This window comes from Alosa sapidissima, chromosome 7 (genome assembly GCF_018492685.1).
Source record: "Alosa sapidissima isolate fAloSap1 chromosome 7, fAloSap1.pri, whole genome shotgun sequence".
Taxonomy (NCBI): Eukaryota; Metazoa; Chordata; class Actinopteri; order Clupeiformes; family Clupeidae; genus Alosa; species Alosa sapidissima.
In genome coordinates, this window is record NC_055963.1 from 22,360,440 (window position 1) to 22,375,439 (window position 15,000).

Here is a 15,000-nt window from a genome sequence, read left to right on the forward strand (position 1 = left end):
ACATCAGCTCCAGACTGTCTTTGATCTTCATCAGGATGTCAAAGTTCTCCCTGCCTCGCACCTACACACACACACACACACACACACACACACACACACACACACACACACACACACACACACACACACACACACATTTAGGCAACTGTATCTACTGCCAGCATATGACAGTAAAGACAGATATATAATCAGCACTAGCTTATAATCTTTTCTGTCTGGAAGGTGTCTGATGACATCATCCATGGTAGAGTCACTAATCAGTTTAAAGAGGAATGACAATACCATGACAATACAACTAAACTAACTTTGACAACTACTCATGTCCTAAGTGTGTGTGAATGTCTGAGATTACACTCATGAGAGCTTATTATGATATTATTACAGTTTTATAAAATGTATTACAGTCTATGTACAATCTAGTGTATACAGTGCATATTACACATTTATTACATTCACACCGTGCCTACCACAGACTTCTAGGTAGAAACCTTATTTATAATCTTCATCTGTAGGTTTCCAGTTGTGTGACTTACAGGGATGTAGAACATCTCCTCATCACCATGTCGACGCTTCTTCATGTTGAGTGAGGGTCCAGGCATGTTGGGAGGGCTCTGTTTGAAGTCTGTTTTGAAAGACAAGTGCAGCTGCTGATGTGAGGAGGCCATGATAGCTTCTGTGACACTGCATACACAACTGTATGTGTGAAATGGTCTTATTATCCTAGTGGTTATATAATAGAATTATCCTAATGGCCTAATTATTTCCTTGTTAGCACTATACTGGAGGCTAGTGACAATTCATTAAACCAAGAATCACTGCAAAATCTCAAAGTTAGACTTTAAGAGAAATACAACACTTCTTTACTGTTAAGTCCTTAGGAAAGCAGATACTTTCATCCAAAGCAATGTCCACAGCCATTTTATCAGTATATGTGAGTGTGTGTGTGTGCCCAGACTTAATGTCTTATGATATTGATATATATACAGTGATGGGCAAAAGTGTTGGCACCCATGCTAAAGTTTACTAAAAAGAGGAATAAAATCATCTTTTGGAAATTGATCTTAATGCCTTAAGTAAAAATGAGGAATAAGAAATGAGGATCCTTATTCCTAATAGGCTAACTGAAATAACACCATGCCAATCTCTAGGTATGGTGAAGGGTATGTGATGATGTGGGGCTATTTTAATTCCAAAGGCCAAGGGAACTTTATCAGGATGCATAGTATTCTGGATCCATGAAATAACTGGCCTTTAAAAATAAAAATCTGTCTGCCTCTATGGGAATTTAACATATGACCCCTGTATTTTAAGGAATTTATTTATTTATTCATGATACATTATTCATTCACAAAGAAAAATGGTGTCCTTAAAGGTTGGATATTTCCTCATTGTTTTACTTAAGGCATTAAGATCAATTTCCAAAAGATGATTTTATATTCCTCTTTTTAGTCAAATTTAGCATGGGTGCCAACACTTTTGACCATCACTGTATATAGCTTATGTTTCTTGAAGTTCGAATTAGTGTTAAGTAGAAGAATCCTGAATATATCAGCGAATCCTGATATGTAACATATCTGAGATTCATGTTGCTGACCGCTAGAAGCTACGGCAGAGACAGGAAGAGGAAGAGGGTGAAGAGGAGGAAGAGGGCGACTCACTGCGCTTGTTGGCGTTGCCATTCTTATTGACGCTCTCGTTGATGGCCTGCTGTTCTCGGGAGTGATCCTCGTCCGCCTTACGGTCTCGACCCGGACAGGCACAGATCCGACCTTCAAACGCCCTTCGGCCTAATACCTGACCACTGAATAGACATGGGACATACCTCAGCATAGGTTATGTGTGCAGGAAATGTTTCATCTGTACGTGTGTATACATTCACTCTCATGTCTCTAGTGTGACGATGATCATGTGTGTATGCTCACACTTATTTCTCTACTCGGACAATGGTCGTGATGATGTGCATGTGTTTGTGTGCTTGTGTGTATCTGAGTTTCACTGCATGTGTTTAAGTGTGTATGTGTATCCACTCTGCAGAGTGACGATGATGTGGATGATGATGTGCGGTTGTTTGTGTGTGTTTGTTTGCGTGTACTCACTCTCGTGTCTCCAGGGTGATGATGATGAGGATGGGTCTTCTGTTCATTCCTCCCACACAGCTGCTGTTACACATGAAGTTGTAGAGGATAGTGGTGAACTCTGTCCCCACCTATAGGACGAGAAGAATGTGTCTTTCTTAACCAAGGTAATACAATAACCATCGGCAAAGTTGTGTTTAAAAGTGTTCTTTCTCCTGGCCAGTAGGTGGCGACAGCACAGAGTGCTCCAGCAGCATCTGCCTGTGTTCTGCCTCCTTTAACTGCCTTTTGTCATCATCAAGGGAGGCTGCAATTACCTGTCTGTTTCCTCACAGGTTTCAACCTGTCCCACAGTAGAGCTGGACAGTAATCAGCAGGGGAGGAATGCCTCTACCCCAAATCACTAATTCTACTCCAGCATCCCATCCTTTACCCCATCAGTCACCTCCTCCACCTTCAGACACATATCAATCACATACACATGGCTACTACACATACCCTGGGAGCATGGTGCTAATTAAAAAAACATGGCTGACATGCTGATGAAACAGGAGCATTGTGGTTATATTATGACATGCATGGTCAAATAAAAGTCTAATAACATCTTCAATGGAATGTGTTTTTGTGTGCGTGTGCGTGTGTGTGTGTGTGTGTGTGTTTATGTAAAACACACCTGTGGAGACTCATAAGGCACCATTACGCTCTGTCTGCCTGTGACGCCGTCGTCTACATACTGGGCCAGATTATTCCCCTCCACCCTGATCAGGTGACTGGCAGGGGCTACCTGGCCTGTGAGGGAGAGGGAGAGAGAGATGGAGGGAGAGAGAAAAGATGGAGAGGGAGATAGAAAAAGAGAGGGGGGGACACATATAGAATGAGGGAGAAGAGAGGAAGACATTAGAAAATGAGATACAAAAGTGATGCGACATTAAAAAAAAGATTGAAACCATTAAAGGTGTTCTTTATAACAGATAGTCAAACACACACACACGCACACACACACACACACACAGACACACACACACACACACACACACACACACACACACTTGGTCCTCCTCTTAGGTATAGGTGGCTATCATTGATATATTCACCGTCGTTGAAATCTCGGCCAAGCTCATGATTGGGGCAGCGCTTGACCACCTCGGTGACATGCTCCGCCTTCTTGTAGATGGGCATCGCCCTAATGATGCTGCCAGGGGGTGGAGTCGTGGAGAGCTTGATTTGGATTGGACATGTCTTGGCGATCTGACAGTACAGCTTCTTCAGCAGTGGGGAGTACTACAAGGGAGAGACAATGAAAGTACATTACAGAACAGAACATCACATAACATTTTTCTGTTTAATGGGCGAGTTATCAGTTTTCACGATCTGATATTTTAGCCCTGATGTCAGCGCTAGTTTGAGGCCCCGTCCACATGAAAACGAAACAAAACAATTTTTTTTCTTTCCATTATCAAAATGTTTTGTGTCCACATGACATTGTTTTTAGAAAATACCTCGTCCACACGAAAACTCTGAAACGTTTCACTCTACAGATGTAAAGCTAGTCGACATCCAACTAGCGTATAGGGTGATTGTTTATATGGTTATTCTTTATAAGGTGATTCTTTATAACATTACTTTTTTATACCTCTTTACTCAACTTTACCCAGGGGTGCCAATAAATGTAGAGAGTGCTGTACATTTTCATCAGTATGTCTTTGCCTTGATCCCATGATCAAGGTGTTCAGCCTCGTCTTACTAGCTCAGCCACAAGATTGCTTATGTGTTTGTGTGCATGTGTGTGCATGTGTGTTAATGTGTGTGTGCGTGTGTGTGTGTGTGTGTGTGTGTGTGTGTGTGTGTGTGTGTGTTGTGTGTATGTGTATGTGTGGAGTAGGTAGGGGATGGGGTCACAGATTACACTGAAGGCCATGTTTGACCTGAAGTTACATGTTACAGTAACTGCAACTCTCACTAGAGGCCATTGCCATTTCTTTCTTTTATTGACAAGACAGAGTACATCTTACTACTGATGGTCAATATGATTGATTGATTGATTGATTGATTGATTACCTGCTGAATCTGGTCAGTGAGAGGTCTGCATACGTCAGCACTGCAGCTCTGAACCAAATAGACTTTGCTCATGTTTACAGCAGATAAATGCACCAATGCACCTTCACTTTAAAGCTGATACTCCAACATCACTAGGTATCTACCTACATATCTACATATTTATACACTACTATCCTGAGGTTTCCTGATTAATACAGGCATCATAATAAATATCTACCTCCTCTTCATTTGCATACAAAACATATAACATTATAATGATTTGTTTTAGAGTCAGATTCCATACCATGTAATATAAACAGACACGCATGATATTAACATTATAATCCTCTCCTATGTCTGATAGAATTCCAGATGCTGTTAGACCTCCATAAGAACTTTCTGCTTTGATATGGATGCGGGTGCATTCGCATATTTCCCAAAGTCAGCAGGAAACCGACGCATGTGTCACCAGACGTGCCCGAACACGCCCCAAAACTCCATCAAGACATCCCAAATATTCACCCCAGGAAACCTAAATGTATCCTTCCAGTAAAAGAGGGTGCAGGTTGTGTATGGACTTGCATTAATGTGATTCATGGATATGGAGCTGTGCATAAACCAGATGCCCTTACAGGAGCCCATCACTAAACAATCACTGGCATTGTGCGTATTACACCCACATGAACAGTCTCTTATGTCAAGACAAAACCATAGAAACCACAGAAAAACAGAGACAAAACTGCCCAATTTCCAAACTCAAAGCCTACTCACAGTCTGGAGAGGGAAAAAACCTGTCACTAACTCAGTCAAGTAGCACTTGCATTGAATTGACCTGATTGTCAATATCAAGGTCAAATGTTAAATCTCCAACCTTTGGAAGTGGACAGTCCCAATAAACAGTGGTTGTTTCAATGGGTTACCCTAAAATAATCCTATATCTACAGAGACACACAGAGCCACTGTTGAATTTAAAGTATAAATTAATTGCATAGTGAGCACCAAAGGCAATATTCTTGGGATGAGCCTCTCCATAAAAGAGCCCTAGTTTTCTCCCCAGGCACCACGCTCTGATCATGGGGTGAGGAGGGACCCAGGGTAGGGTGGCTCTGGGTCTGCGCTGTTGTGACATTGACACAAAGAGATACCGGCAGCATCCTGCATTCAGTCCACTGCATCGGCCACAGAGGGAAAGTCTGGTGATAACACAGATAATTCACAGTAAAATCAACACAGATCAGTCACCTGAACATGCATGTTCTAACAACACACACACACACACACACACACACTTCACATCTTTTATGAACATGTAGAGATCTGATTTCACTACTCGTGAGTCTTCATATGATAAGTTGCATGAAATTATTTAATTCTTTTTAAAAAGATGCCATCAGAAAGTATCAAAGCACCAGCGTCCTTAGCGTGTTCAGCCACTTTCACCTCTTCTGTCTGCTATGAATCACTACAGAGAAATCCCTTTTGAATACCATCTTTGGGCATATCAGTGGTCAAATGCAGATCGCCAAATGAATGAATCTTTCCACGTGCTAAATCCAACAGGACCATGCAGAAATGAGAGAGTGAGTGAGTGAGTGAGTGAGTGAGTGTATGAGGTAGTATGTGACTTGAATATGTGATTATGACTGCAAGAGAGCAAATATGTGATGAAGTGAGTGAGTGAGTGTGTAAATGAGGGGGTAAGTATGTTTAGTGTGCGTGAGTAAGTGCATGATTGATTGCTTGAGTGAGTGAGTGAGTGAGTGAGTGAATGAGCGAATGAGTATGGTTGTATGAGTGTGTGTGAGTGAATAAGTGAGTGTGTGTGAGTGAGAGAGTGAGTGAGCAGAGGAAGGCAAAGACGACCAGGAGCATCTGTGAGAGTGTGTGAGCTCACACAGAGACATCAATCAGGCAGAGCTGAGGTGAGAGCTGCACTGGAGATGTCTGGGCTTGTCCACTCACACATCGTCTTTTATTCCACACAGTTCTTCTTAAGTTATCTTTTCAATCGAGCTGAGATCTGTCTATCTCCCATACACACATACACACACACACACACACACACACACACACACACACACACACACTAAACAATAAACAGAATAGTGTTCCATCTCCATCCCTGTTTCTCTCTTAGTCTGGGTATTGATGCTATTGGTGCTATTGATGTTGAGGAGTCAGGACCATAACCATAGACCAGAGGGATGGAGAGTGACAGACAGAAGAAAGAGAAGAAGAGAGGAGAAGGGATGGAGAGAGACAGAGGAAAAAGAGAAGAATGACTGACAAATACATATCTCAAGTAGGATGAAAACAGAGAAAGCGTAGAGGATGGGCAGCACATAGATTATGAACCGAGATGAAAGGAGAGATGAGAGTCGGATAGACGGATGGATGCAGTGGAAGGAAGGGAGGATGGCGGTGATGGAGGGATAGAGAAAGGGAGGAGTGGACGAGTGCAGGTTGAGGCAGGCCGCTCTAGGCCGAGTGATAATGATGAGACTGTCATCCAGGCAGGCGTGTTGCGGCCTGCCCCGCACAAAATTGGTTAACAGCCCAAATATGCTAACGCTAACGTGCACGGGCTACGCCATTTCATCAACACCCTGACACGCCGACACTCCCCAGGAGACTTCACACAGAGCTGTTGCCTGACAGCACCAATGGAAATACAAGTTTAGGATAATTACACAAAAAGGAACGTGAAATATACTTACAAACACAACAAGGCTTTCAGAATCACACACGTCTATGATGTCTACCTCATGCAGATGAAATAGGTGAAAGAAAAAGAACAAAGGTGTAAAGAAGGATCCAACATGTGTGTCCAAGCATTCAGTGGAAAATGCATGTACATGCACTACACTAATCTGTACCACAGTGCTAGGGCTAATACATAGCACTGTAAAATGCTTAAGACACACAACACACACACACACACAGGAAGGAAGCATCAGTGTCGTCGGTGATGGGAGTGTAAATGCTTGTGTACACAGTGCTGTGTGTTAAATGTCTGTGTGCTTAAACACACACAGTGTTTCCAGTGTTAATGTCTTTGTGTGTGTGTGTGTGCTGTCAGTGAGCCAGCCCAGCCCTCTCACTTTCAAATGAGCGCTTGTCTGGTAGAGCATTAGTCATGAGGTCAGGCGGCAACGGCTCTGAGGAGCGAGAGACAGAGAGAGACAGAGAGAGAGAGAGAGAGAGAGAGAGAGAAAGAGAGAGAGAGAGAGAGACAAAGAGATGACCTAGTCTATGTGTCCAGGTAGACGTGTATGGGCAAAGCAGGCTTCACTGTCAAACTATGCAAGCAGGACGCCACAGACCCTCTTGTGATAATATAATATAGTATAATATAGAATGCATTTAGGACGGTTTCTAGTCTGTCTACGTGTTGGCATGTGTGCCCATATCTAAGTCTAATTTTTTTTGCTTGCGTAAGTGCATGTGTGTGGATTGAGACTGTACAATGCGTGCATGTGCATGTGTGTGTGTGTGTGTGTGTGTGTGTGGGTGCATGTGGCCAAGTGAGGATGAGGGTAATAGCATAGATGTATCTTTGTGAGATATGTGTTATGTGACCATAGACGTGGCCGTGCTCGTTTATGTGTCTATCCACATGTACGTGTGTGTGCAGGTGGGTCTGAGCATACGTACATGTGTATAGATGTGGATTCCTTGAGGTTGCCTTGTAGAGCTTTATTTTCAGGAGGGATGAACTGTTTGTGTGTGTTTGTGTCTGTTCATGTGTGTGTGTGTGTGTGTGTGTGTGTGTGTTAGGCGTGTGTGTGTGTATGTGTGTGTGTGTGTGTGTGTGTGTGTGTGTGTGTGTGTGTGTGTGTGTGTGTGTGTGTGTGTGTGTCTGTGTTGGGCGTGTGCAGGCTGGCCAAGTGAGGATGAGGGTAATAGCATAGATGAGCAGCTCTCAACACGCCAGGAGCCGAGACAAGCTTCAGCATGTCCAACTAAAACACACGGACACTTAAGAAACACACACACACAGAGCACGTTGATGGGTCTTCAGAGGAGAGAGCCGCCCGCCGCAGTGTTAGATCTTAGTCCCGTCCATCCCTCTTGGAATCCAAGGAGCCTGAGCTGCAGCAATGTGGATCCCAGGCAAAGCTCTCATTTCTGGGAGTCGTACGGTAATCCCACCCCGGAATAATTACCCCCAAAGCTTCATGTGTGTTTATGCTACAGAGCAGAGCCTGCACGATTGTTGTGGCAAGTCTAAAAAGCAGTCAAGCACAATGAACAGCAGTTATACTTCTGTGAATCCAGCAAAGTCTACAAAATGCACATTAACACAAAATGTGTATCAACATGAAGCAAAAACACTACGTACCAAATCTTCACAAAGCCTTTATAATCAAGCAATCCACAGTTGATGAAAAGGTTGTAACTGGGCGATAATTATATTTCTAACGTCTGTATAAGCATCTCCCAGGTAGCACAACAGCTACTAATGGTTTCCCAGTTCAATGCACATGCAACCTACCCTCAAGATGTTTCAAGAAGAAATTTCCCTGATCCCAGTAACCCTGATCCACTCCAGATCAACACCGGTTCTCATCCAAAAGCCTGTGGCTACTACTTGCCCCTCACTAATGTTGACCAATCACATAAGACATTGGCAGACCAAGAGCAACATCACATCGTTGTGACGCATCAAACACAGTGCTGTGCCAGTCAGTTGTTTTGGAGTTTTTTTGTTTTTGTAGCTCTCAGATCCTGAAATGTGACACATAAACTGTGTATGAAAGTTATACAACTTCAGACTTCATGTCTTAAATTAATACATGTAAAAGCAGAGCTTTTCGATGGTGCTGGCATCTGGAACAGTGCAGCTGTGGACATGCCTGTTCTGCTAACAGGCTAAGGGGTTAGGGTGAGAATGCCAGTGGATGCCAGTGGAGGTTGTAATGACAGGAAGGCAGCGCTGAATGCTACTTGCTCCACCAGGCAGGGCAGGCAGTACTAAACGCTACCCGCTTCATTAAAGTCATAGCTGTCAGTGTGCCCCTATGCCGATCAACATAGCCTGAGGCGATGCAAAACCCTACTACAGTTCCTGAAGCCCTTGGGCAGAGCTCACACACACACGCAGACATGTACGCACACACACACATGCACACACACACACACACACACACACACACACACACACACACACAGACCCACACCTACTGACTGTACAGTAATCTTCCAGGCTCTGCAGACAAACATGGGCTGAGAAGCAGACTTCTCTTGGCACCGTAAACACTGGCTCAAGCCCCCCTGGGAATTCCCTGAATTGGATATGGCAAACGTGAAATTCCAAACGGCTTTAGCGGTAATCCCTGTGTTTTGGGGGGGAGAGCGCTTCTGGTGGCCTCTCCCCTCACAAACCTCCAAAGATAACCACCAAAAATTACACTGCACCCTCCCGTTTAAGAGCTGCTTACGCCAGTGGAGAATTACCCAAAGTGGAGGGAAAACACTCTAAAAAGATTACACGCCGCTAAAGATCAGTGATCAGTCAAAGTCACCACAGAGGTGTAGACACAGGTGTTGAGCACAGGCTGTGCATCAATCAGAGAAAAGTCAGGACAGTCTTCACCACTAACTGCCTTTTCAAATGACACTGAATCATTTGGGAGCATCCTTTTCCTGAGGTTGTGTTCAGTGAGTAACTAAAGCCTGTGAGCATGTGCACATTTTAGGTGTGCTGCGGCCAAGTCCGTTTATCACACACTAAAACAGTGCTTTTGATACTTTTCAGGGCATGATGCAATATCAGTTCTGTGCAGATTCTCAGTAACTGTTTGCTAATTACTCCACACAGCACCTAGAGAGTTGTGGAGACAGGTCAATGTCAATGTCAATGTCAATTTTATTTATAAAGCGCATTTAGAGACGGCCTTCTGTACGGCCAGGTCTTCACACAGGGATTACCACATTGTGTTACTACTACGACCTGTCATAACTACATTATATCCTAACCTCTCATTATATCCTAACCTCTCAGCTCCCATCCTCACTCAGTGTGTGTGTGTGTGTGTGTGTGTGTGTGTGTGTGTGGCCAAGGCTTTTGTATAGGCTCCCACTGACTGAGATGTGTTTCTCCTGCGCACATGTTCCTTCTGGTGATGACAGAGTAAGCCTCAGTGCTTCTGTTCTTAACGCTCTCTTCCTTTCTCTATCTCTTTCTCTCTCTCTCTCTCTCTCTCTCTCTCTCTCTCTCTCTCTCACACACACACACACACACGCACACACACACACAAACTATGCCTCTGCTTCATTACCTTCGGTACTAGTGTTTCATGACAATCTCTAATACCGTAAAACTTCAAATAAAAGAGTCCCAAATAGACCCTGTCTCTTTTACACGCCTGGTGTGGCTACAGGTTTGGATAAATGCTGGTCTCAAATAGATTACGCACGTTAAAGTTCTGATTAGATGCCATTTATAAAGACTGCTGCGGTGAAAGCCAGAGTTCCAAATTGTTTAAACTTTTTTGGATATGGACTAAGCTATGTCCTACATCGTTCAATTTATCCCACTTTGTTTCATATTTTGCGCATTAGACACAATATTTTATCCTGTGATGACAAGGATAGGCTAACGCTATTTTATGCTGGTAACAAAACAAAAGGGTTCACAAACGTTCTTCTTTTTTCTAAATGTGTTTCTTTCAATACCACCATGGCGACAAAGAGAGAGAAGTAGGCTATGATTCGAAATGTAAGCTGACTATTGTCAAATCTGCCAAACAAAATCCGTGAGAAACTGTATGTTTTATTCGTCCTGACCAGAAGGGAGAATGAAACATTTTTGCTGAAACTGCTTAAAGAATTCAGAACAGTTTTAATCAGGGCTGAAAATGCAACTGTGTTTCACAGAGGACAGATGTAGGTTGCTAGTGACAAAATATTAGCTTTCAGTGTGGTACGATCTCTTTGTAAATTGCGTATGATTAAAACGTGTTCCCTTCGTCCCAGCTCTCCTGCTATCTGGATCATTATCTCTAACACTCAATGAACAATACCTGAACACTAAATTAATGATCTGTAAATGAAGCCTCTCATCGGATAGCCTAGTAATATTAGTAGGCATTCAGTGTGTTTGAAATAATTAATTTGATAATATTTCCCATCTTTGCAGAAAAAAAAGTGTTGTGTGAAGAAGGGAATTGAAGGCCTGTTTCTTATAAACCGCCTGTCTCAAATACTGCAGTTCGGCGATTTGGAAAAATAAAAGCCTGGGCTATTATTTGAAGTTTTACGTCGGTATCTCTAAATGACTGGAAGGAGTCTCTTAAGGTTTTAATCATGCCCACTGAGTGTCAGGTCAAGCTCTCTAATGCGATCCGCTCGCTTGTGTCGCTATTAGTAGCTTATCCTTTCACCTGATGACAGTTAACATTGTTCCCCATCAGAGTAAGCACTGCCTGAAGGGAACAGGCACGCTGACTGAAAATATAACATTAAACCATGCCAGCGAGAGAGGGGGGGGGCATTTCTCACTTAGCCCAAAATCTTTTACTATGCTATTGTGACTTTTCCTTTGTGCTCAAGATGTTATTTTCTGCACCTCAATTCTACAGGGCCGTCACACTTATTTCACCCTTACTGTCAGTGTCTCACTCTTAAACTGCTGTTGCTTAAGAATGCAATCTTGATACTGTGTCACTGCACATTAAAGTGTCTGCCAGATGAATTATTGTCAATTAATAATTATTGTGAAATTAATAGGTGAGATTAAGGGACAGAGCAAGTCTGTGTGTGTGTGTGTGGGTGGAGAGAGTGAAGGACTTAGAAAGAGAAAGAGAGAGAGAGATGTAGATAGCAAGTTCATGCAGGTTCTATGATGCTAACCGTAAACCAAAACCACTATAAACTCATCAAACATGAACTAACTTGCATACTAATTGGTCAGACCACAAGAGAGAGAGAGACAGAGAGAGAGAGAGAGAGAGAGAGAGATAGAGAGAGACAGAGAGAGAGAGAAAGAGAGAGAGAGAGAGAGAGACAGGAGAGAGAAAAAACAGAAACTTTGTAAAACACGTATGCCATCTGACTCAAATCCATTGTAAACAGTAATCCACAGCTACTCTGAAGGGGTCGACACTCCACATCTCCTGCTGTCTCTAAAGGTGAACATCATGAGGGTCTACATCAGTCTAGGAGTGAGTTCATATGATGGCAACATGTTGACACCTCTTTAGGTCATGAAGATGGATGAGAGTTTGAGGAAGGGTTGCCTTCTCCCCAGATATCCCAAATGTAGAGCGTAGCACATAAAGCATTGGAGTCTTCTGTGTGTGTGTGTGTGTGTGTGTGTGCAGGGTTGTTGTAAGATAACCCAGATGCAGAGCGTAACACATAAAGCATCAGAGTCTTCTGTCCCTGACTGGGGAGAACAGTCTGAGGTTTTCTCAGGGCCTCTGGAGAACACAGGCATCTCTGGTGGTGATTCAGGGCAGTCGTGAGATGGTGTGTGTGTGTGTGTGTGTGTGTGTGTGTGTGTGTATGCATGAATGCTTTCATGTGCATGTGCATGCACACCTTCTTATGGGATGTTTTATTATTTGCGTGTGTACATGTGAGTTTGTTGGAGACAGAAATACTACGAGTGAGGGACAGCAAACACACATACACACACACACTTATCATTCATGAATGAAGAGAAAGCCAGAAAAGAGAGACAGACATAGCGACAGATTCACACTCTCCCAGCAATGCACGGAGGTGCACAAACACTGGTGTCGTTTTACGGCATCTCTCACGCTCTGAAGGCCGCTCACGCTTGATTTAACGGCGCGGGTGAGACGAAGGAGCTCTGCTCTCCTGTTTCAGGAGGTCAAGCCCCTGACAGACAGGGCCCACACCCTTAGTGCAGAGACTTTTTGTTGGGCCAAACACAAAACACTCTGATTTCAGCCAGGCCGTCCTTCTGATGGATTCCTCAGCAAACAAGCATTCCTCACCCCCACTCACACGGTTAATCTGTCTGAAGTCACATGAAAGCTGACTCCTTTCAAAGCACTTAGGGTCTTAACATCTATATGTGTGTGCAACATGACTTCAGCATCTTTTGAGCGAGTTAGATAGTGAGAAGTTAGTTTTCATCTATCTCTCAATGGTTATATTCGTACCTGTAGAAAAGACTTCAAAATTAATTTCAAGTAATTCAACCCCAAATGGCATTGTCAAGTACTTCAAAACACATTCCACTCCTTCTTTCAGACAAAGCTGCTCTTTAAGTACCTGAGACACCAAATGCTCAACACGAAGCATTCCACAGTAGTCACCCAGGAGACCATGCTTCATTCCACCTCATGACCATCTATAACAGCAATCCACCTTTAGAACACAGGACTACATAAAACAGGACGGAATCACTCATATAAAATAATAGCAAACTATGTTATCAAATTCTGTAGACCCCATCTGATGTGTTTACTGAGGGGAAGGACACTCAACTGTGTAGTACAAGTCCTCCCTCATATGAACATTTACATTGGAATTTATTAATTTAGCAAACACTTTTTATCCAAAGCGACTTATGTTAACTATATTACAAGGGCCACTGGCCCCAGAGCAATTCGGGGGTTAAGTACCTTGCTCATGGGCACAACGGTGGAAGCCAGGTTATTGAACCCACAACTTTTCAGGCTACTGCATACTAGCCCAGCTTCTTAGCCACAATGCTACAAAGAACAACATAAAAAATATCTAACAAATATCTAAAAAAGCATTGCATCACTGAGTCGCCTGTGCGTGCAGGTTGCCAACTTCTCTGTAGGCAATTCACGAGTGTCTAAAAGACTCCCAATCCACTGCCTAGTCCTTTCTGGAGAGCATCCTTGTTTGCTTGTTTTTATTTAAGGTTTATGAAGACTCTCCAGGCATAAATGATTCAGTCTTATTCACGGTGGCATGCTCACATGAATGTTGCTCAAAGCAATACAAGAAGTGAATGACAGGGGCAATAGACAACATAAATACGTGAAGCGTTAAATACACACACTCATGCACATGCACACACACACACACACATGCAGGAAACTATTAGTGGCGGGATGTTGACAGCCTCATTCACAGAGTGAATAGGTTCCACTTCATGAGTGATTTCCCACAAATGGCTTCATATTAAATAGCCTTCAGCAAAAACTAATCGCTGGCTTGTTAAACACACTTAACACTCTCATATAGCTCAATGGAGAGACAGAAAGCAGAAAGAGAGAATGGGGCAGAGAAAGAGAGAGAGAGAGAGAGAGAGAGAGAGAGAGAGAGAGAGAGAGAGAGAGAGAGAGAGAGAGAGAGAGAGGATGCATCAAACTTGTCAGATATTCAGCCCCTTCTCCTATCACCCCCCTTCTTTCCACACACCTCCCAATTTCCTGACACAAACACACACACACACACACACACACACACACACACACACACACACACACTCCTTTCTGACCCTAACCTATGACCCCTCTGACCATAGCAATTACTCTCTCTACCATCCGAAAAGACACAAACATTCAACCACATAGACACACATATACACATTCACAATATCAAACACACATATAAGACACACATATACACATTCACAATATCAAACACACATATGCACCAAATCATATGCACACACACTAAAGCAGCAGCAGTGGGGGCAGCCGTGGCCTACTGGTTAGCACTTCGGACTTGTAACCGGAGGGTTGCCGGTTCGAACCCCGACCTGTAGGCACGGCTGAAGTGCCCTTGAGCAAGGCACCTAACCCCTCACTGCTCCCCGAGCGCCGCTGTTGATGCACTGCGCCGGGATTAGTGTGTGCGCTTCACCTCACTGTGTGTTCACTGTGTGCTGAGTGTGTTTCACTAATTCACGGATTGGAGACCAAAGACCAAACAG

The 15,000-nt window shown here is 43.4% G+C and overlaps 1 protein-coding gene across 3 annotated transcripts in view; it reads right to left on the minus strand.

The window, feature by feature from the left end:
- tp73 (tumor protein p73) overlaps positions 1-15,000 on the minus strand; it is a 30,720-nt gene that overhangs the window by 6,208 nt on the left and 9,512 nt on the right. For all 3 annotated transcript variants that reach the window (XM_042096777.1, XM_042096778.1, XM_042096779.1), the window contains 6 exons: positions 3,170-3,356; positions 2,749-2,864; positions 2,097-2,206; positions 1,659-1,801; positions 534-622; positions 1-61 (listed from right to left, as the gene is read on the minus strand). The exon at positions 1-61 is cut by the window's left edge and continues 64 nt beyond it. In XM_042096777.1, the coding sequence (XP_041952711.1) occupies positions 1-61; positions 534-622; positions 1,659-1,801; positions 2,097-2,206; positions 2,749-2,864; positions 3,170-3,356 (706 nt within the window). The remainder of the gene's footprint in view (positions 62-533; positions 623-1,658; positions 1,802-2,096; positions 2,207-2,748; positions 2,865-3,169; positions 3,357-15,000) is intronic.